General features: G+C 47.7%; 2 protein-coding genes across 23 annotated transcripts in view; one reads left to right on the forward strand and one right to left on the reverse strand.

Moving 5' to 3' along the window:
- ASCC2 (activating signal cointegrator 1 complex subunit 2) overlaps positions 1–7,049 on the reverse strand; it is a 30,388-nt gene extending 23,339 nt beyond the window's left edge. Inside the window, exons 1-4 of one of the 11 annotated variants that reach the window (XM_087768349.1) lie at positions 3,463–7,040; positions 1,854–1,908; positions 1,546–1,645; positions 304–480 (exon numbers count right to left, since the gene is read on the reverse strand). In XM_087768349.1, the coding sequence (XP_087624475.1) occupies positions 304–480; positions 1,546–1,626 (258 nt within the window). In that variant the 5' untranslated portion in view covers positions 1,627–1,645; positions 1,854–1,908; positions 3,463–7,040. Of the gene's footprint in view, positions 1–303; positions 481–1,545; positions 1,646–1,807; positions 1,909–3,462 lie in introns of those variants that run through there. The other 10 variants (XM_087768355.1, XR_015707145.1, XM_087768351.1 and 7 more) reach the window with 10 other exon arrangements.
- Positions 7,050–14,402: 7,353 nt separating this feature from the next.
- Positions 14,403–21,516, forward strand: part of MTMR3 (myotubularin related protein 3) — an 82,385-nt gene continuing 75,271 nt past the window's right edge. For 5 of the 12 annotated variants that reach the window (XM_087768337.1, XM_087768333.1, XM_087768334.1 and 2 more), the window contains exons 1-2: positions 14,407–14,585; positions 15,301–15,344. Coding sequence is in view for 5 of the 12 variants with exons in the window: in XM_087768341.1 (XP_087624467.1) it covers positions 14,571–14,585 (15 nt within the window). In the remaining 7 variants the exon portion in view is untranslated. Of the gene's footprint in view, positions 14,586–15,300; positions 15,345–21,516 lie in introns of all 12 variants that reach the window. The other 7 variants (XM_087768328.1, XM_087768329.1, XM_087768343.1 and 4 more) reach the window with 3 other exon arrangements.

A 21,516-nucleotide genomic window follows, 5' to 3' on the forward strand; every position in this document is an offset into this window, starting at 1 on the left:
CGTTCATAGGTTGCGCTCATGGTCAGCCCAGTTACATTCAAACGCAAGCTAAAGCATTCCAGAGTGCTAAAAGGATTCATATATGCATCAAATACAAGCAAACTCTTAAAATCCACAATGAAAAATCTATAGGGAAATACTACTTTCCTTGCACTCTAAGGTGCAGTAATTAAAATTAAAATGCTTGACAAATGACAAAATGAGCACACACAAGTCTTTACGAAAACGATTTAAAGCTCACGGCTTTTACAAGCACTTAGATCATTCATGCTTTTTCTCCAGTGTCCACAAAACAATTATTACCTGGCACCAAAATTTATCATGAGGCAAAGCCAGAAGCCAGTTCAGGTCATCTGCAATGAATTTTGCTCGCTCCAAGAATTCTTCCACTAAAGCAGGGTCTCTGACAACAGGTGGCGGTCTGTATAGCACAAAAGACCGATCTGCTTTTATTTCTGGGTGCTGCAGAAAGCCAAAACACTGTATTAAAAACACAGACCAAGGGACAGGAGTGCCCAGTTATCATTTGCACCGCTCACTGAATTTTAGGAAACCAACACAAAATTACACTTTAATACAATCTGACGTTCAGTTCCCTGGTAACTTCCCATTTTCTAATCTTTCAAGGCAATAGAGCAGTGAGTTTGTATCCTTCTTTATCAGCAATATTTTCAGACCTTCATAATTTGGTAGATGTTGCTCCTGGCATTCTATTAAGCCTTGCAAAGCAATCCTCCCACACCTTCAAAACAAACAGCATCAGGTTAATGCCATGCCTTTGAAATATGGCCGGCACTCTCTCTTTTTTCCTCCAAACTGGTTCTTGCACAACATTCCATGAAGCCAAACCAACATGACCACTAAATACAGAGAAGAAGCATTTCACTACCCTTCCCAAGGGTTACTGAACAGGCTTTGCCCAAATACTCCCATCCTAGAATAAGAATCACATTGACTCGCAAGCAGCAGCTTCAAGCTCTGCCTCAACCCGCACATATGCCGAGGGTAAACCTCCTCGCAAGCAAGCAGCATTAACGGCAGATCCCACTTCTGCAGCACGCCCAGAAGGCTCTCTCCACGCCTTCTTACTTCTGGGAGAAAAGGGCAACTGTGGATTTAATGTTCTGATTTCACCAGGCTGAAGCCACAGGGCAGGAGGTCACAGGATGCAGTAAGTGGATGGACTTATCCCAGTGCTATAGCTCGGAGCTAAACTTCATACAGAGTTTGCAAAAGCTCCCAAAGCATTCTCTCTATTGCAGCAAAGTTTACATTGCTAATTGGGCTGTTCCTCAAAAGGAGGAGTTCTGAGAGAACCCAGTTTACTAGCAGATGTTGAACGCAGTAAGCTTTCATTTACTCATCATTGACATAAAATTCTCAACTATCTGAATGCACTAAAACACGAAGAGAACAATTTCTTTAACACGGAAGCTGACCAAATTTCATCATATCCTGGACCAAGGGCTAGTTTTGCCCAGGCCCGAATATATGACAATTATTTGTTAAAGGTCTTGTTTGGCTTTCGGGAGAAACACAGCTCACCAGTGCCGGTAAAGTTCTCAGCTTCCCTGTCTTGGGATCCCTTTCTGTCAGCTGGAGTTCATCCAGAGGCAACGCTGGCATCGTGATGACTTGTTCCTGTCTTCAGCAAACAGAAAAACAAAAGCAGCACAGGATGAATTTTACAAGGTCAATCAACCGAAAGCATAACAAAAGAGGCTACAGCCTTACTGTAACACACATACACACGGCGGCTGGAAATATATTTATGCAAAGTGATTTATACACCACCCAAATGCCAAACCTCGAGGGAACACGCAAGAGCCAGCTGCACACGCCTCAGAAGAAACCTGTAACATGGTGCTGTACGTCCATCCCTGTTCCTTACTGAGAGGCCACAGATACCTTCCAGGACAACAAAAAGCATTTTGGGACATTGTTTAATATGGGAGCTTGATACTTAAATCTGGTTCCTGAAGGGTTGGGCTGAACTCTGTTTTTGCAGTCTCTTTTAACGCTTGCAGTCTATCTCCTGACATGACAAACCGGAGAGGCAATCAAAAGACATCCTGCCAACATACTATTAAAAGAATATTTTCAGTGCTTACGTGGCAGAATCACTCAGTACTCATGCAGATAAGGCACACAGGGTGAGCCTACAAAACACTGCCTGCCTTTCCCCGCCAATTTCCCACATGCTCACAAAACTGTATTTTATTCTATAACAGCATTTTTAAACTCAGAAATATTTCAATTAACTTTCTGAAATTAACTGCAAGTCAAACCTTAGAGTAATTCAAAACAAACTATTATGCGCACTGTTTAAAAAGTTCAGATATTAACAAAAAGTGAAAACTGCAGGTTAACGGAGCTTTTCATTTCTTGGAGTTTTATAGTATTACGATTTCTGTGAAATGGTACTAAAAAGTTAGATTCTTGTTAAGATCTAAGATCACAAGTCTCCTGATACGCATATTTAATTGCAGTCCCATTGCCTGGGCAGAATAATAATTAAAACAAGAGAAGTGTCCCTACAGCTGAACAATACTGATTCAGGAGCAAGATCACAGTTTAGACAGCAAGGGAAAGAGTAACGTTTCTGGTTCCACAGCATTTGTCATCTAGGGACGTAGGCAAAAATTGTGTCACCTAACATTTTAAAGTTCGATTTAAAGAAAAAAAATTGAAAAAAATTATACTAGAGCAATGCCAATATATTGGACAGCTTGGAGAACTTAAAATAATTATGTCTTTCCAAGGAGTTTAAAGATTAGAATAGGGACAAGAGTGTTTACAATTTTTTAATGATAAACAATTTCTTTGAAAAACACACTTTTCAGCAGAATAAGCCAAGGTGTTTTTCAGCTCTTGTCATATATTTAATTTGGCTCTTAGAGCTTCTAGTCATCCTGAAAACTGCGCATAGAAGCGCGCGTTTGCAAGCAAGAAAAAAATGTCAAGTGTCTCATTTCAAGCCTGCTAAGCAGCAAACTCTCCAGTCCAAAACAAAAACACCTTGGAAGAGGCAGCCCCCCTGACAAAATGCTCCTTTGTCTGGAGAAGAGAATAAACCTGAGTATGGAATATCCCCAACACAGAGAATCATCCCCGATCGCTGTCCTATGTTTCCCCCCCCCCCCCCCAGACCACCTTTGGCCTCCACTACCAGGACATGATTAATTCATCGTACACCTCCTTGCACACACCCCACACCCCCCCGCTCCCGTAGGCCACCTCGGCCACCACAGCCACGGCCACCACAGCCAGACCCGGCCACCACAGCCACGGTCACCACAGCCAGGCCCGGCCACCCCCCTACGGCCCCAAACACCACCCCCCTACGGCCCCAAACACCACCCCCCTACGGCCCCAAACACCACCCCCCCAGCCACCGCCGCCAGCCCGGTCACCCTGCCCGGCCGCAGGAACCCCCGCCAGGCCGCCCGAGCCCCCCGTTACCGAGCAGCCACGTCCAGCGCCGTCCCCGCGCTTCCGCGGCCGAACGGCCCTTCCGGTGCGGAGCGGAAGTGGGCGGCGCGGGCGGGGCCTGGCGCGGCAGGGCGAGTTACCGCTCCCGCCTGCGGGTCTGAGGTACCGGAGCCATGGCCGCGACTTAAACCGAAACGGTTGGGTTGCGGTAACCGGATAGGCGGTGTTAATCAGCAAACCCCGCGCCGTTCCGCCGGGCCGGGTTCCGGCTGGGCTTCCGTGATTACCACTAGGGCCCGTAACGGTAGGCTGCGAGGGGAGGAAAGCCTCTGCCTGCGAGGCCGCTGTTTTCCCTCGGAAGGGCAGCCGGCTGGTTCCATAAGTCACCTTGTTTTATAAGGGAGACGTTATAAACGTCATTGCACCAGCGCAGGCGGTGCCTCCCCTCGCCCCTTCCCTCCGTTGAGGCTCTCGTTAGGGAGCTCACGTGAGTTCTCGCCAGTTAGTGCCAGCGCAGTTGATACTGAGCCGGGGTCGGGTTAGTGACGCTTACCCCACACCGAAACCCTGGGCACCGGGCATCCCCCGGCCTGTGGGAGGACAGAGGGACACGGGGCAATGGACACACCGACTGGCGCTAATGCAGGTGCTCTGAAGGGGCCCAGCTCTCTCCCCGACCACGGGGAACTCCTAAACCTAGGCCGGAGTCCAGGTTTAGATGGTAAACTAGCCTGAAATAGAAATCACGCCATGCCCTCTGCCACGTGGCTAATTAGGAACGGGACTGTAACGAGGTGGGGGTCGGTCTCTTCTCCCTAGTAACAAGCAATAGGACGAGAGGAAACGGCCTCAAGACGCACCAGGGGAAGTTTAGGTTGGATATTAGGAAAAACCTTTTCACCAAAAGGGTAGTCAGGCGTTGGAACAGGCTGCCCAGGGAAGTGGTTGAGTCCCCATCCCTGGAGGGATTTAAAGGATGGATAGACGTGGTGCTCGAGGACGTGGTATAGTGATAGACTTGGCAGTGACAGGTTGACAGTTGGACTCGATGATCTTAAGGGTCTTTTCCAACCTTAACGATTCTATGATTCTATGAGGTTCCGGCTCCCGGTCCCCCAGCCCAAGCCCTGGCAGGCTCCAGACGGTCGGGATTCCAGCTTCCCGCCTTCCAGCAGTAAGCGCTGGCGTTGGGGCGCCCACGACCCCGCAGGAGGGCAGAGTACCACACGGCTGAAGGGCTTCCCGCAGCCCCGTGGAGGACATTAGCCGCTTGCCGCTCCGGCCCGGCACTGCCCGGGCTGACATGGCTGTCCTCATCCTCGTCTTCGTCTTCGTCCTCATCCTCGTCCTCATCTTCATCCTCGTCCCACTGAGACGTCCCCCGCAGCAGGAGGGCAGTGCAGGCAGGCTGTGTGGCTTTCACGTTCGGTAGGGTGCTATCAATTTGCACCTCAAACGCCATGATGGGTTGTCCCGAACCTGCCATTTTCACCTTTTTTTTTGCCATACCTTTTGAATGACTCGTTTTAAAATGAATGATTTATTATTTCTGTTTCTCAAACATCACCTACACGAGTCAGGCCCTGGGGCTGGAGCCCCAGCACCAACACGCTGCAAAACACCAGAACTAAACTCTAGTCATGATGGCAGATCCAAGGTTTGCTCCGATTCTTCAGCGGAGGATAACATTTGGCAACTGAAATGTGATTCCCTTGCAAAGGCGTCTGTTTATTTCCCCTCCTCTGCCAACCTCCCTCCAGAGCAGCGGTGGCGAGACTCCAAGTGACTCAGTGGGCTTCGAATCTGTCACCGAGCTGTTTTGAAGCACTATTCCTCTTTTTGGAGGTTTTTTTTGGTTACCTTACCCATTGTGCATTATATATTTGATTTCCTAAAGCACTGCAAACTATTGGAGCCTCTGCCCAAAACATTGGTGATATTAACTATGGATGTGTAACCGAGTTACGGAATTATAGGTGTACGCATACAAATTAAATTTAACCTGGCAAATGACTAGAAATTAAACAAGTCAACCAAAAAGTGCATCCGTTCACCTGCGTACAACGTGCCAGAGACCTTTAACACTTCACGGCAGTAAAAGTCAAATCTGAAATCTTGATGCAAATCACAGCTTTCCGATCCCAGCCGTGCAGGACAACTGCTGGCCCCTCTGGCACGGGTAAGGCAAATCCTAAAACCAGCTTGCAGGCCGCTGAGCTCCGCTGAAAAATCCCACGTTCAAGGTTTTGATCCGGAGCATCTGAAGTTACTGGGCGAGCAGGCTTCGGATCAGATCCAAAGTGGAGAATTTCTCCAGACGAAAGCTTCTGCAAAAGGAGCTTTTATTAAAAGGATCCTTCCTCGGTGTGATTCGTGGACGGGAGGGAGTTGTTCAGTGCTGAGTGTAGCTCGGCAGATTATCAGATGTCACAAGTCAAAGGCTGGGAAGAGTGCCCCGGTTCCGGCAGCACCGTGGCGTTTTGACAGGTACGCACCAACAACCTCCTTGACGCAGTTTGCGTGGTAAGGACGCTCCTGACTCGGCTAGCGGGAAGACACAAAAGCAGCCTTTGGAGCTCAAGGAGCTCAAGAAGCACCAAGAGGAGGATTGAAATGCTGGAGCGACCCCAAGAACGTGCTATCGGAGGTCAGTCTGTTTGCTGTGTCCGTCTGTCCCGAATGCTGCAATATGGCGTTCTGCTTCCCGAACAGCACCGAGGTTTCCGCAGTTCCTGCATTTTCTCAAATTCCACCTCAAAGTCCCAAATGACAGCCTGCGGGCCAGTTGGAATATCTCCTTCACTTCTGCACAGCGTTGTGGTTTAACCCCAGCCGGCAACTCAGCACCACCCAGCCACTCGCTCACTCCCCCACAGTGGGATGGGGGAGAGAATCGGAAGGGTAAAAGTGGGAAAACTCATGGGCTGAGATAAAGGCAGTTTAATAGGAAAAGCAAAAGCTGCGCACGCAAGCAAAGCAGAACAAGGAATTCATTCACTGCTTCCCATCGGCAGGTAGGTGCTCAGCCATCGCCAGGGAAGCAGGGCTCCATCACACGTAACGGTGACTTGGGAAGACAAACGCCATCACTCTGAACGTCCCCCCCTTCCTTCTTCTTCCCCCAGTTTCTATACTGGGCATGACGTCATATGGTATGGAATAGCCCTTGGGCCAGTCTGGGTCAGCTGTCCTGGCCGTGTCCCCTCCCAACTCCTTGTGCACCCGGCAGAGCATGGGAAGCTGAAAAGTCCTTGACCAGTGTAAGCATTGCTCAGCAACAACTAAAACATCCGTGTGTTATCAGCATTAGTCTCATACTAAATCCAAAACACAGCGCTGTACCCGCTACTAAGAAGAAAATTTACTCTATCTCAGCTGAAACAAGGACACGGTCATGAAAGGCAGCTGGTTTTCCCCTGCTCGCACCGTAGTCGCAGCAGTCGCTGGGCCAAGCGACCTTCTTCCCCACACGCGAACCAGGTGAGGCACACCTGCTGTCCCCTCGTTTTTTCCAAACGGACGTCACAGAGGGTTTAAAGGCAGCAACCTGCCCGGGCGCTGCTTACACGCGGGTCTGAGGGACCCTGAAGGACCGTCACTTCTAAACACATTTAAAAAATAGAAATAAAATGAAAGAGTTATGAAATGACCAGAGGAAAATGTCAGTGTAATCTAAAAAAAGACACAGTATTAAACTGCAAAGCTGTGGAAATTTGCCATTGTATTTTCTACGCAGCTGAAATGCAATTACAGTAATAATGATGAATCAATATAGCCCTGGGCTTTGCAATTTTTCAACCCAGCTCTACTTTTTCCTTTTTTTACATTTTACCTTAATGATATATACATTAGCTTATCAAGGACTAATGGAAGTTGTAAGCCTTCCACAGCATGTTCTTCACAGTCATAGAGACAGGGGTATTATCATTAAGCTATCGACCTGAGGGATCCTACAAGAATTTATTAAATCTTTTCAATTTTCCATCATTCTCCAATCAATTAACCCCCTTGAAGTATATTCTTAGCATAAAGTCTCATCATTGGATATTTTTAATCCAAAGACATGAGGGATGGCCCGAGATACTTCTTGGTTCGTTCTGCGCACGGCAGACCACCGGTTCCCTCCTTCGCTGAGAGGCTGCCGGCGCAGCGTTCGCCTGGCCGGTGGAACGAAGGAGTTGCTCAACGTCCGACAGCTTTAATGGTGCAAGTTCCTGTGGGTGGGAACTCCTTCCTCTGACACCTGCACGCCACAGCGGGCACAGTCCTGAGTGGGTAACCAGCACATTTCTACAGCATAAAGAATTATCAGTTAAGATAATCAGTTAAAATACTATCATTTTCTAATGATATTTGAAGCAGCTCCTCTGATCAGACAGCTTCTTAGCCTCTCACTGCCTGGTGTTTCTCTTTTAAACAATAGAATAATAACTATCTAACTTCAGGAGGAAAGATCTTAGGCGTGCTCATTAAGAAAAATACGTATGCTTTATTATTAAAGGCGTTTTCCAGGCAGCATTGTTGTAGCAACATAGCACACAACACAGAAAGTCATTAACTTTTCCAAAGAAAAGACATTTGGTATAAAATACTTCGAACATTTTACTTATTTTTAGCTCACTAGGCAAAAATATGGATTATTAGTCTTTTAAGTATAAAAAAATAATATAAGTGGACATAAACCAAGACTTCCAAACACTGCCTAGACTGAACACCTGGCATATCTTCAGTATTGATGTCTTCAGCTTTTACTTCCAGGTACAGAAATGCCCTCCACAAACAAGGTGTCATCCCTCATCCGCAGAGCAACGCCCTGCCCTCATGAACCTGAGCAGTACTGGTATGTTCGATATAAATTCTGTAAGGAAGTGCTGTCCGGCCTTTTACAGTCGGGCATCGTACGTCTGCTTTAGTAAGGCCTTTGAGACTGTCTCCCACAGCATTCTCCTGGAGAAGATGACTGCTCACGGCTTGGATAAGTGCACTCTGCGTTGGGTTAAAAACTGGCTGGACGTCTGAGCCCAGAGAGTGGTGGTGAATGGAGTCAAATCCAGTTGGCGGCCAGTCACGAGTGGTGTTCCCCAGGGCTCAGTGTTGGGGCCGGTCCTGTTCAATATCTTCATTGATGATCTGGATGAGGGGATCGAGTGCACCCTCAGTAAGTTTGCAGACGACACCAAGTTGGGTGGAAGTGTCGATCTGCTGGAGGGTAGGAAGGTCCTGCAGAGGGACCTGGACAGGCTGGATCGTTGGGCCAGGGCCAACTGCATGAGATTCAACAAGGCTCAGTGCCGGGTCCTGCACTTGGGTCACAACAACCCCACGCAACGCTACAGGCTGGGGGAGGAGTGGCTGGAGAGCTGTCTGGCAGAAAAGGACCTGGGGGTGTTGGTTGACAGCTGCCTGAACATGAGCCAGCAGTGTGCCCAGGTGGCCAAGAGGGCCAATGGCATCCTGGCTTGCATCAGGAATAATGTGGCCAGCAGGACCAGGGAGGTGACAGTGCCCCTGTACTGGGCACTGGTGAGGCTGCCCCTCGAATGCTGTGCTCAGCGTTGGGCCCCTCACCCCAAGAAGGCCATGGAGGGGCTGGAGCGTGGCCAGAGCAGGGCAGCGAGGCTGGGGCAGGGTCTGGAGCACAAGGCTGGGGAGGAGCGGCTGGGGGAGCTGGGGGTGCTCAGCCTGGAGAAGAGGAGGCTGAGGGGAGCCTTCATCGCTCTCTGCAACTGCCTGAAAGGAGGCTGTAGCGAGGTGGGGGTCGCTCTCTTCTCCCCAGTAACAAGCGATGGGACAAGAGGAAACGGCCTCAAGCTGCGCCAGGGGAGGTTTAGATATTAGGAAAAACTTCTTCACGGAGAGAGTGGTCAGGCGTTGGAACAGCCTGCCCAGGGAAGTGGTGCAATCACAGTCCCTGGAAGTATTCAAAAAACACGTGGATGTGGTGCTTAGGGGCACGGTTTAGAGGTGGACCAGGCAGTTAGGCTAACAGGTTGGACTCGATGATCTCAGAGGTCCTTCCCAACCCTAACGATTCTATGGTTCTGTGATCTGCTGGATGGAGCTGGGTTCTCGTGTGCCAGCCAGCTCAGGCGTCCCAGCAGAGCCAGGCTCAGACGGCCGTGCTCCTAGCTGGAAACACTGTCCCCAAAGCAGTATTTGCTCAAAAATGTTGCTGTTCCACTGAAGTTTTCAGAGTCCCCTAAAACTTCGTATTTGATTAGTCCTGTCATAATCATCTTGATGTGTAGCTGTAGCCAAGACAGCTTCATTGCGCTAGCTTCCCTTCAGCAAAGTGTCACTAATAGTACATCTTGTTTTAAAACAGGGTTATTAGAAGACAAAAAATCCTAAAATGAGACTGTTGGAAAATGTTCTGACAAAAATGATATGTATGTAATAAAAATCTCATTATTTTCAAATTATTCATCTACTTTTCAAGGGAATGAGTCAGGACATCCATTTTTTGGGCCCCATCAGGACGACTGACGGAGTGGGTGCCTCTCACCGGGCATATTTTAATCAGGGGTGGCCTCACGCTGTGCTGACCCCGACGTCGTCACCACCTGCCATTTGGATTAAAGGAACAATGAAATAACTGCTTGTTTGGTGGGAGCAGAAAGAATGGAAGCGCCTACACAAAGAGGAACACAGGATAAATACGATGGTCAGCGATGGGTCTGAGCGCAGCATTCTGCTCAGGAATTCGTAAAAAAAAAAGGAGAGTACAATAAGTAAAACAACAAAGTAAAGTAAAAGATGAAAAAAGAAACAAAACGGGAGAGAAAGGATGAAGAGAGCTGCTTTTGGGTAGAAAACTGGCCAAAGAAGCCAGTTTGGAGTCTTGAGAAAGGAAACTACCCTGCGTTTCACGATCTGACTCTTCTTACAGAATCAGGACTTGGAGTTGTTTGTTTTTTTTAAGACATATCTGACCTTACCATCAGTTTTTCATCATAACAGAAACAGCCCACAGAGTCTGAGTTTGGATCACAAGAATGAAGTGTAATAAAGGTTACTGGATGGTAACAGGGGCAGGGAAGTACCCGGCGCACGTTTGGTTTTGCCATTTCTCGCTGTGCCGGGTGCAGACCGCTCACGGATTGCATCTCACGTACAGGATGGGCGCAGGAGCCGGCCTCTGTGGAGCGATGATCTGAGGGACCAGGCTGGGGTGATCCAGAGCAGGATGCTCTCAGCCTCCACCACGACCTCATGCAGATTTTAAACGTCCCCTTATTGAATACAGCCAATAACTAAAATGACATTTGGGTTGCGACTGCAGCCCAAAAGAATATCTTTCCACATTGGGTATCCCTTTTCTTTTTGTAAGAAGCCAACTAGTAACTCAGCAGCTGTGCCTCAAACAGTAAGAGAGGTTTGGAAAGGACTTGTTGCGTCTTTAGGGTCAGTTCTCAGCTGTTGGTGGCGACTGCATCAGGGGAAGGCAGCTCGGGGAAGGATGACCCAGAGCCTCAGGACTTGAGCTGTTGGAAGCTCTGGTGTTCTCATGTTTCAGCCCAGACTCTTCATGGCCATCGGATACTTGTTTTCTCTTACACTAACATCACCCTTGCTCTTAAGGGAGGTGTGTTTACTTCTGTGTTTACTCCCTGAAGTTTCACACAGAACAACTGTATCCCTTCTCAGCATTCAGTTTTTTGGCTAAACAAATTATTTCAAGATCCTTACATAAAAAAAAAATCAGGATTACCCTGTAATTATTTTCCAGTCACATTTTAAGTTTGTGTCGCTTGATCAAAAGTGACCAGAGCTGCATGCATAATTCCAGAGAAGGTTGCAGCAGAGCTTTGTATTAACATTTTCCCCTTCTCCTGGAAATATCTCAGTTGATACATGCGTTTCGTGAGAGCTGCTTCATATTCGGAGTTTGCAGTCATCTTGAGATCAACAAATACACCCAGATTTTTCTCTTCTTCTGTCATTTCCAACTGATGAGCTCCCAGCTTGCAGCAGAGATTCTTGTTAGTAATTCCCAAGTGCATGACCTTGTACTTTCCACTATTAAATTTCATCCCATTTCCAGTGTGCCAGCACTCAATGATATCCAACTCTTCCAGCAATACAGATATTCCCTCCGTAGTGCTGGTGCCTCTCAACTTTGTGCCATCAGCAAATGCCAGTGCCTCACTCCTACCTTTTGTTCCAAGGCCTGTCTGAAAAATAGCGTGCAAGATCAAAAGCACATCAGACGTGCCTCGCTGGGCCAGCCTGCGGCCCCTGCGCTCCAGCACTCTGAGAGGGGCAGTCAGCAAGGCTGTTTAGGGAGAGCGCTGGAGCCCAGCCGCTTTCTGCTATCTCTTCCCTTCGCACTCCCCGTGCATCCACAGGTGCTGTATGTTTGAGGTGACTTCCCTGCCTTTTCCGTTTTTTTATGGACCTGCTCTCCATTAATTTATTGAATACATTTTTGAACCTGCTGATTGGCTCCCAAGCCAGTTCGTAAGAAGCTCAGCTCGACCCTCACACTCTACCTTTCCACCCAAACTACTGTCACCTGTTCGTGACCAAATAGCTCCCCAGATAAACTACACATTTGCCACGTGGCATTGTATTTAATATCCTATTAAATCCAGTTAGATTAAACCTATTGTATATCCACTGTCTAGAAAACAATTATCAAAGGTATAATCTTAGTTAAATGCAATCTATCTTTAATAAAGCTATGTCTCGTTTTACTTTATTTTCCACTTGCTTGTCTGTCCCCAAATACTTTTTCCTTTACAATTTTTTCTCAGCTTTTAATGTTCTTGAGGTCAGACTAACAGGTGTCTAAATGACTGGATTGCTTTTCTTCCTCCTGCTTAAAACCAGATAGTGCTTCGGTAGTTCCTCAGTAATTCATTACCACCCTCAACCTGACAAATTAAAAACTTTGTACTGGATGAGCGAGGATTCATTCCAGGTCCATCAGAACTGTGGGCTTGGGAACACCTCGTTTCCCGAGCTGCATGTCACGTTCTCACAGGGCTTGCTCTCCCTCTGGGTACAGTCATTTCCATTTGGATAAAATAATTCTCATTAGCTATCATTCTTTGCCCCGTGCCCATCATGGAAAATAGAGGGAAAAGTCATTTAACATGGGGCCATACCTAACATTTATTAAAAAATAAACTGGAACATAAGAAATGGAGAGACTCAGAACACAAGACGTGGAAAGCCTCCATGCAGTGTGTTTAACCGTATCGGTAAAGATAATGCCAAAGACGACAATTTGTGTCACTGAAATAAGCAGCTGGAAGCGCACAGCTTTTCCTGTCACAGCAATGGCACTCCGGCTAGCTCCCCCTCTTTAAAAAACAGAAGGAGCAACCAGCAGGTTCTGCTGTACAAAAGCGCCGGATCTCCAGGATTCTGCTTCCTGAAGTAGGTCACATTTGATCTCCGTCCAGGCATACTGCAAAAGGCAACCATTTAACAGGGAGTTTTCAAAATTCATATTTGGCGTCCTAATGCTGTCAACACACGTCCTTTTCAGATACAGCTATACCGGCTGAACATTTTTTCCTTGCTTTTGGGTATAAACAAGAAGGAATCCTGTTTTTCCCTTCAGTTACCTGTATTTCTTCCAAAGTTCCTCTGAAGGTACCTATTGACATTCAGATCACATTTGCCTTCAGATGATGGCTTGTTGTTTGAAAAAATCGCTTTAGAGGGGCTGATTAACTTCCTTTCAAATGTTTACTGTCCCTGACCAAGGGAGCAAAACTAGAAAGCAACTCACTGCGTGGCTTATATCTGAGTTTAAAGACATGGGATCCTGTATTTTGTATTGTTCTCTCTGAACACTACTTCTAGCTTCAACATGACTTAATGACAGACCGAAGTCCATCTGTTACAATGACTAGCCTTGGACTCAGAGGGAGAGTCCTGTGGATAATTTAGAAGTGCATTTTATAGTTACTTGCTTGCAAGCATTTCATTTCAGATCAAGGCAAACATGAGGAGCAGGTGGAAATCTCTCTCAAAAGTACAACCTGACCTACATACGGTATTGTAAATTAAAGATATGTATAAAAATAAAGCATTAATGATCCATCACACTTGCAACAAAACCCAGATATAAATCTCGCTGCTGAAAGGGACCTCCATTGCACAAGGCTTAGTTAAAGCTTCATTTTGGAAACTGCAGCGCTTCCTGCCAACCGTACCCCGCTACCACTTGCCTCTCAAGCTTTCTCATGCCTTTCTGTTGCTTGACGCTCATATCCCTTTTGCTTTATCACTTGTCTCTCAATTTCCATGTATTTTTTGGCTCTCATGCCTTGCGTTGGCTCCGTGCTCTCCATTACCTCATGCTCTAGGAGCTGCGGGCTGCTCAGGGTGGCTTGGACAGTGCATCTACCGATGGCGTGGGGCCACACATGTTCTTACAGCTGAGCTGAATGTCACAAAAGCAAAGGAGGAAAGCATCGGCCAGGAGGCCTTGTGCGCAACAGTGGCTTTTGCAGTCAGACAGGGTGTTTCTCCAAAGGACGCACGGGGTTTGGAGGACTCCTGAGGAGGACCCCAGACTGCGGGGTGCGGGCAGCCCTCGGCTCGCAGAGCTCCTCGGCTCCCGCAGCTCCCCTCAGCACCCAGCTCCGCCGATGACCTGCCTCACAGGCTGGCCGAGGCGGCCGCAAAACCTTCCTGGGACACTGCCACCGCGTCGCACCTTCTGCCCCAGCGCGGCTCTGGGCTGCCGAGGCCGGCCTCGGCCAGCTGCGGGCGGTTAAGCACCCTGACAGGGTTACAAAAGGAGGAAGGGGCGAATCATCTTCACCCGCTGAGAGGCTGAGGGAGGGAAGCTGCCGGGCTCCGGGGATGGCGGCGGCGCTGGCCGGCCACCTCCTGAGGGGCCGGGGAGCCCTGAGGAGAGAGGTGCCGCCGCCGCGTCCCCTCGGAGCGGGGCGAGGGGGGGCCGCGGAGGGCGGGAACGGCGCGCGCCCGGCCCCGCCCCGCGGAGGAGGAGGAGGAGGCGGCGGCGGCGGGAGCGCGCCTCGCCCCGCCGTGCCCGCGTCCTGTGCGGCCGCCATGTTGTTGTGGCAGTGAGAGGCGGCGGAGGCAGCCAGGAGCCCAGCGACCTCGGCCCAGGCAGGAGGCCGCGCCCCGGGACGGGGGTGTGGGGGCTCCGCGCCATGCCCTGCCCCGCGGTAAGGAGCCGGTGGGGGCGTCCGGGCTCGCCCGGTGTCTTACGGGGGGGTCGGCCGGCCTGCCGGGCCGGGGCCTGGAGGAGGGCGGCCGGGCTGTCAGCGGCCGGGCCGCGGCCCGGCACGCCCCCTCGGCCCGCGGGGAGAGGGGCAGCGGCCGGGCGCCGGCTCCCTCCGCTCCGCTCGGCCGGAGCCGCCGCGGGAGGAGGCGGCGGGCTGAGGCGGTCGCCCGGCACCGCGGCCGAGGGGTGGCGGTGGCGGCGGCGGCGGCGGCCTCCCCTCCCCGGGCAGGCAGAGATGCCCTCCCGGGCGGCGGCGCGGCCACGGGCCTGCTGCGGGGTGGGGGCGCGTCCCTTCGCTGTGGGGCCGGGGCTGCCGGGCGGCGCGGCGGGGGGAAGGTGGGCTCCCCGCCCGGCCGCTGCTGGGGTCCGTGGCCTGTGGGCCTCACCTGCCGCCAGCCGCCGCCCGGCCCGGCCCGCGGGGGTGGCTCCCTCCCTCTTGCCCCTGTAGCCGAGCTGGGGGATCGCCTCATGCCCCTGGCAGCCGTGGGCCCGTGCTCGGCTTCTCTGCTGCTTTTGGCTGTGATGTCAATTGTACTCAGCTGTCCTTGTGCTTGGGGCAAAATTCCCGTTCCCTTTTCACGTGGGACTTGTTAAGGCTTTTTCTTTACATAGTTTTGGGCTTTAATTGTGCCTCTTCCCCATGTTCCTCTTAACAGTCCTATTCTTTTGGTGGGATCTGAGCAGATGTTGCCCTTCTCTGGTAAGTAGTGTTTTGCCCTCCCCGTTCCCCCAACATGGAGTTTAAGTTTCTGCGTTGCAGTTGTTCCTTCTGTTCATTCTTGTAGGGAATGTTGTTTTATCAGCAGATGAAACCTGATGTTTCTTCACATCTCTGTACAGGAAACTGATTTCTTTCCTTTTCACACATACTTCCCTCACTGGGGGGAGGGCTGGGTATGAGCTTGTAACTCTGGCGGACTTCAGGTCTGATAGGCACTCTTCTCCTGTGTGCTTCACCTGTTTGTTTTCTTGTGTGATCAGCCCATGTAACCATGTGCAATAAGGCTTTCTTTTAGAAGAAAAGAGCTTGTCTGGTGAATCATGTCAGGTAGTGCTGAGTGTAGTGGTACAGCTTGGCTTTATGGTGAACATAAAGGCATGTTTAAATGCCTGGGTGAGTCCATGGGGAAGGGATGGCAGTGTGACTGAAGAAACTATGGCAGGTTTCTTGTAATACCTGTCATGCTCTAAGCTGTAGATAAAGAGCTGAGGTGCCTTTCGTCTGTTATTAAAGTATGTGCTGTAGTATTTGAAAATTAACTTTTTTGGTGGACGTGAAGGAGTTTTTACGAAGCAGTGCTTGTAGATAACTTGAGGGGAGGAGGCTGTCATCTGATATCTGCGTTTCTTCAGCTGTTACTGATCACAGTGGTTTTGGAAGATAGAAGTGCTTTCTTTCACAGTACAGGAAATGCTGTGAGCTGTAAGTGTTGAAACTTTCAGCAGATAAGTAAAGGTGGGGCATGGGATTCTAAAATGCTTCAGTGACAAGTGTTTCTGTGTGCATGCTGTGGAGTTTGGGGAGAGGTAAATGTGCAGAAGGAGGAATGTTGAGCAGTGGTGGTTTTTTGAGCAATTGCACTAAAAGGTGTTCTTGTCCTGTTTCAAACTATAGGAGTGATATATTGAAAATCAAGCTTAGTTCTCTTGCTGGTGGTGTTATAGTACCTATCTAGGATACTGTTAATATCCATTACATTAACTGTCTGCACTAGAAATTATTAAAATATCAATGTTAGCCCACTTAAGCAATATGCTATGCAACCCACAAATGATACCGAGTAGGTGGAATAGGTCAGCTTGATAAGCTTTTTTTAAAAAAACTGGCCATCCACAGCTGGAGGAGATGGAAATGGAGCATGCTCAAGCTTCTGAAGATAGAGGATACAATATTTTATCTCAGATCTCATTCCACCTACATGCAACCCAGGATGGTGGAGAGAAGTATGTTGTCAGCCTTTCAAGAGTAGGAGGAAAGTGGCTATGCAGTGTTTTGCTGGCAATTAAGCCGTAAAATGGAGTAACTTAAGGAGAAGGGTGTTGTTAGGCTGCTGGATTAATGGGCAGAGGCCTGACAAGTCTGCTGTAGCAGGGAAGAAGGAATTGTCTCCATGGAGTGAATCGGAGGAGCTGGGTTAGTATCCAGCACAAAGTTTGAGATCTTTTCACTTGCAGAGATCAAAGGGATGTGATGGTTATTCCTACTCTGGTAGCTTCCTACTGGGATGTGTAACTGGATATAATGAGATAGGGCTCTTCTACGCGATATCGGTGGTGTCTTCCAGAGCGTGTGGCTCCAAACAGTGCATTAGTGCTTATCAAATGTTGCAAACTAGAATGAAAAGTCCAGATACTTAAATATGCACTTGTTTCATAGTTGCTTTCGTTGGCTGAATCAAAGTAATGTAGGTTATGGCTTAGACAATTCAGTACTTAGAAGCTTATTGTGAAAGAAACATAATGTGCAACTGTTCTGCATCTGTCTCTAGCTTGAGTAGCTGGTGGTGTAAAAATCTGCCTGTTAGATCCCATATGGGTTTTAACTCTCCGAGAAATGAGCTTGATGATTTGTAATTCCACCCTTCTTCTAGATATTGCTGCCATAACTTCCCAGTGCTGTCAGGAAAACTTAAGGAATATGCCTAGCGCTCAATTCATGCTGTAATTCTTGGGAGTTAATTGGATTGTTAAAAGATAACTATATCTTTGTGGAGCTTCGAAATTTCAGGGTGATTAAGTGGCTTGCATGAAGGACCTAAAAGTGAAGTTAGTGCTAATTCAGGAATTTGACATACTGACTTTTTACTGAGGCTTACTATGCCCAGTAAAGAACTGAAAACCTCAACTTGTAATGTGTTACAACTTCCACCTTGGATGCTTTAATCCTGAATGGTGCAGGATTGCTGTATCCAGGTATATTGACTTGCATGCAGGTCAGCTTGTTGTGTCTGCTGCTTGTGGGATGGGCAGAGGTCACAAACTATAGCAGCGTTTGGTGTCAACTGTTGTTGTTTGGAATGTAGTTGATAACAGAACAATGAAGATTTTTGTCCTCTTGCTTTGGGGTGAACAGTTGAGAAGGACTGGCAGAGCGTGCTTGATACCATAGAAATCTAATTATGAGCTAGAGCATGAGTAGCCCAGACCTGTTCTTCCCCTTGTCTGTGTAATCGTTTCTGGTAGTGGTGTAAAGGAGGTGAACACCAACTGGCTGCAGTGATTCTGGGAGGTAATGGCGTATGGTGTAAGGAAGTCAGTCTTTGCAGATCAGAAGAGCAGCCTGTAGTAGCAGGGAAGAAGTGTGGTGTTATTTTGTTGAAACCAGTGGTATCTTCCACCTTCAGTCTGTTACGAAGTGTTTGGATTGTGTTGCTCTATGAGCTAAAGGTGCTCTGTTCACCTTCAGTAAGTAGCAATATGTGCCTGCAAGTGTTGGAACTGCAGCTCCACACCATGCAAAGTGAGCTAGGGAAGAAGAGCGTAGCAGAAGGCTTTCTGGAATGTTAATTGAAATGGATGAGCTATTTCTGGAAGCATTGATGTCCATCAAAAAGCACTGTTTTCAAAGGCTTAACTTAAAATACAGTTGGTGATACCTAGCTTTGGTTCATCTTCTGAAACACCTCTGACTGAGAATCTAAAGTTTAGAAAGCAGCAGTTGGTTTGATGTGTGAATGTGACTGCAAGTGAAGCTGTTAACTGAAAGTATGCTCTGTAGGTCTTACTGGGGGGCAGCTGAATACTTCTGAGGCACTGGTCCCCATCATGGGTGTTAACGCTGAAAATAGTTGCAACAAAGTAAGCTTGGTATGATCCGGTTTGAAGTTTTTCTGAAATTTGTGTGTGTATATATGCATGAGTGAAACAACTCATGACATTGTAATAGCTATGATGTAGCTGGTGGAACCCTTCCAAGCTCTGATAAGGAAAAAAAAAACCCAAAACCTTGAACACGACTGCCTAAATAAGTGGTTCTTGCCCTTCCTTGGGAGAGTTGGATTTCAGAAGACTTGAAGCTGGATGGCCTTTGTTAAGTGATACTGGAACTAAACTTGTACCAGCTGCTGTAGTGAAGTATTACCACTTCTGAAAAAGTTACTACTTTGAACAAGATCCTAGTGGAACTTAATTTTAGAGAAATTAGTCTGCTATTTTTCCTTGTGACTAGGAATGAAGAGAAAAGCTTGGGGGCAGGCTGTTGGACTAGCTACTAGTCATGCCAGTAATGGAATGATAGCTTCAATAGTGTCCTCAGTATCACATGCTGCTAGATCTTAGTATTAAAACCCTTTTTAGAGGGTTTTTTGAATTGTAAATACTTTAAAATATAACTTTGCAGTTCAGTGTTAGTTGAAAGTGGACAGAACATCAAAGAAACCAAGCCTTATGGAAGGCAAAGCAAGTTGTCTTTTGCCTTGCTCAGCACATCTCACTGTCATTTTCAGTGGTCATTTTGATGGACTAGCTAGCTACAATGAAAATGAAGTTGGCTGTGCTGTTGACGGCTTCCATCCAAGATGCTGATCTCACTGATGCTTTCACTGGCTTTTGTGACATCAGTTCTTGATTGAGTTATTCTCCAGTGCATGGTAGTGGGCAACTTTAGGATCTTCAGGTATTGTGTATCTTGTGAAGCATTAGAACTAGTACTAGCTGTGAAGCCTGAGCTTAGCATGGAAAATTATCCTGTCACCTATGGAATTAGCTTGCAGCTAGAATGAAATCAGAAACTTGGTGTTAGTCTGTGGCGTCTTAGGAAGAGCTGAGTGTTTGGAAGGGCAGTCAGAACAGACCACCACCCTGACCGGGGTGTGTTCTCCACAGCGAGAGCTGTAACAGGGAACGTTCAAATGTTTGAGCTTCTGAGACTGGATGGCAAGGCAGGCTGCCACAGGCCTCTGAACTTCCAGAACATGGCCTAGAAGACAGTGAATATCTGTGTAGGAAAGACTTGTTCTGATAATTGAACTTTGATTTTTTTTTAACTCTGTCTTCTTCCTTTCTGTTGTGTATATTGATCTCAAGCTGTATGTTCTGTGCTCCCCTCCATTTGATTTTACTCCAATCACTCCTGCATTTTCTGCAGAGTGACAGTTTCCATAGGCTTGGACGGGGCTTCTCTGCAGCACCTCCTCTGGTGTGGTGGCTGGTGCATACTTCTGGGGAGAGTAAGTGGAAGCCTCCACTGTGAGGGGAGCTAGAAAGCTCTTCTGCTTCGTGGGCAAGCACATGAATGTGAAAGCTATTATAGTATTGTCTTTTTTATCTTCTGGCAGAGCTTTAAAATAAGAAGCTGTGACTGCATTTTAACTTGGTTACAGGAAGAATCAGTTTAAATGTGCTTTTCTGCTGGTTAGATTAGGTCCCTGAGAAGGCTTGGGCTGATCAGCTGATCTATTAGATCTTGTGAGGTAGAAGCAGGATTTAGGTACTTGGTTTCTTGAGCTGGGGCAGTTCTGCAGACACCTAGTAAACTCAAGGCTGAACACATTCAGGGAGTGTTGGATATCTTGAGCTGGGTTTTTTGTATTGGTTTAATTTCAGAACTAAAGTTATTCTTTATTGGTTCTCTCTAGCAGATGTGCAGGATCTACCCTCTCAGGTCCTACTTTGTTTAGCTCTTACTGGGAAAAATAATTGGAAAATGCTTTTCACTTTAATCTTAGCTTCCTACTTTTCAAGGAAACAACATTGGCAAAGTAACTTCCTACCTTTATGTGCTTCTCCCATGCTGTGAGTACACTATCCCCATGGATAAGACTTCTACTAAATGCTCTCATTTGTGGGCTTTCTTACCCTAATTTAAGAGCGTGGAAAGGTTTTCATCAGGGAAAACCAGTGAAAAGCTATGCACCATGCTTTAACTGAGACTTCTGAAAACAAAGTAGCTTGAAATAGAGATTTCTAGCTAGGGTGCCTGTCTGTATGATGAGGTCGCTTGTGCATACAAGTCTAATAGTCTCTTCAAGTATTTTTTGTTGTTCTGGTATTCTACAAGGTTTAGTTCCTAGAATATATAGTCACTATGGGGGGGAAGAAATGTACTTCAAGTTGAATTTGTGGAGGAAGACTGCTGCATTGCCATCATTAAGTCTTTGTAGTTTTTCTTTCTAATACCAGAGATTTATGCACTGGCATAGACATTATTTATAGAAACACTGTTAGAACAGTTTTCTGTTGCCCTTTTGTGGGCCTCATTGCTTCTCCAACTTTGGGACTAGAAACCAGGGCTATAATCAAAGCATTAATTCTGTAGCGTTACCTGAAAGGACGGAGCTTTGGGAAGAAATAAAAATAGTTTCTCTTTCCCTATGCCTTTAACAGAAGATTTTTGACTCCTGTATCAACTGGGAAAAGACAGGCTCTTGACAGAACGAAATGGTTTTCTCTAGTGCTGCTTTCTCGAAGTGCCTGGGGGAAATGGCTCCCAGCCACCTGTGTGAGGAGAGGACAGAAATGCCTGTCTGCATGCTGAAAGGTGTAGGTTGAAATCGAGTCTGTGAAGATGAGATGTGCTTAGTTGGCTCTCTGACTACCCTTGGAGAGCGGAGGGAAGGCAGGACTTGCCTGCAGGGTCTGTTGCATTTGCTATTGCCCCAGCTCACCCCTGTGAACAGCCTTTCACGTAGGGGTGATGTGGATTACAAGCCTTCCAAGTCCTGTGAGTATGACTCCTCAGTTTCTCTGTGGTTTCACTGTTCTGCGCAAGTAGGATTCTTATTTTTTGGGGGGGTTTCTGTACAGCTGGTGGCAGGAATTCAGAAAATAGACAGAAAAATCAGATCTTTCCTTGAGTCGTTGTCATGTAGAGTTTAGCACCTCATAGGCCAAGGGCAGAATACTAGAATTTTGGTTTCAGTTATTTAGTTGCT

The sequence above is a fragment of the Nipponia nippon genome, unplaced genomic scaffold (genome assembly GCF_047370975.1).
Source record: "Nipponia nippon isolate SJK-2023a ecotype South Korea unplaced genomic scaffold, ASM4737097v1 scaffold_30, whole genome shotgun sequence".
Classification (NCBI taxonomy): Eukaryota; Metazoa; Chordata; class Aves; order Pelecaniformes; family Threskiornithidae; genus Nipponia; species Nipponia nippon.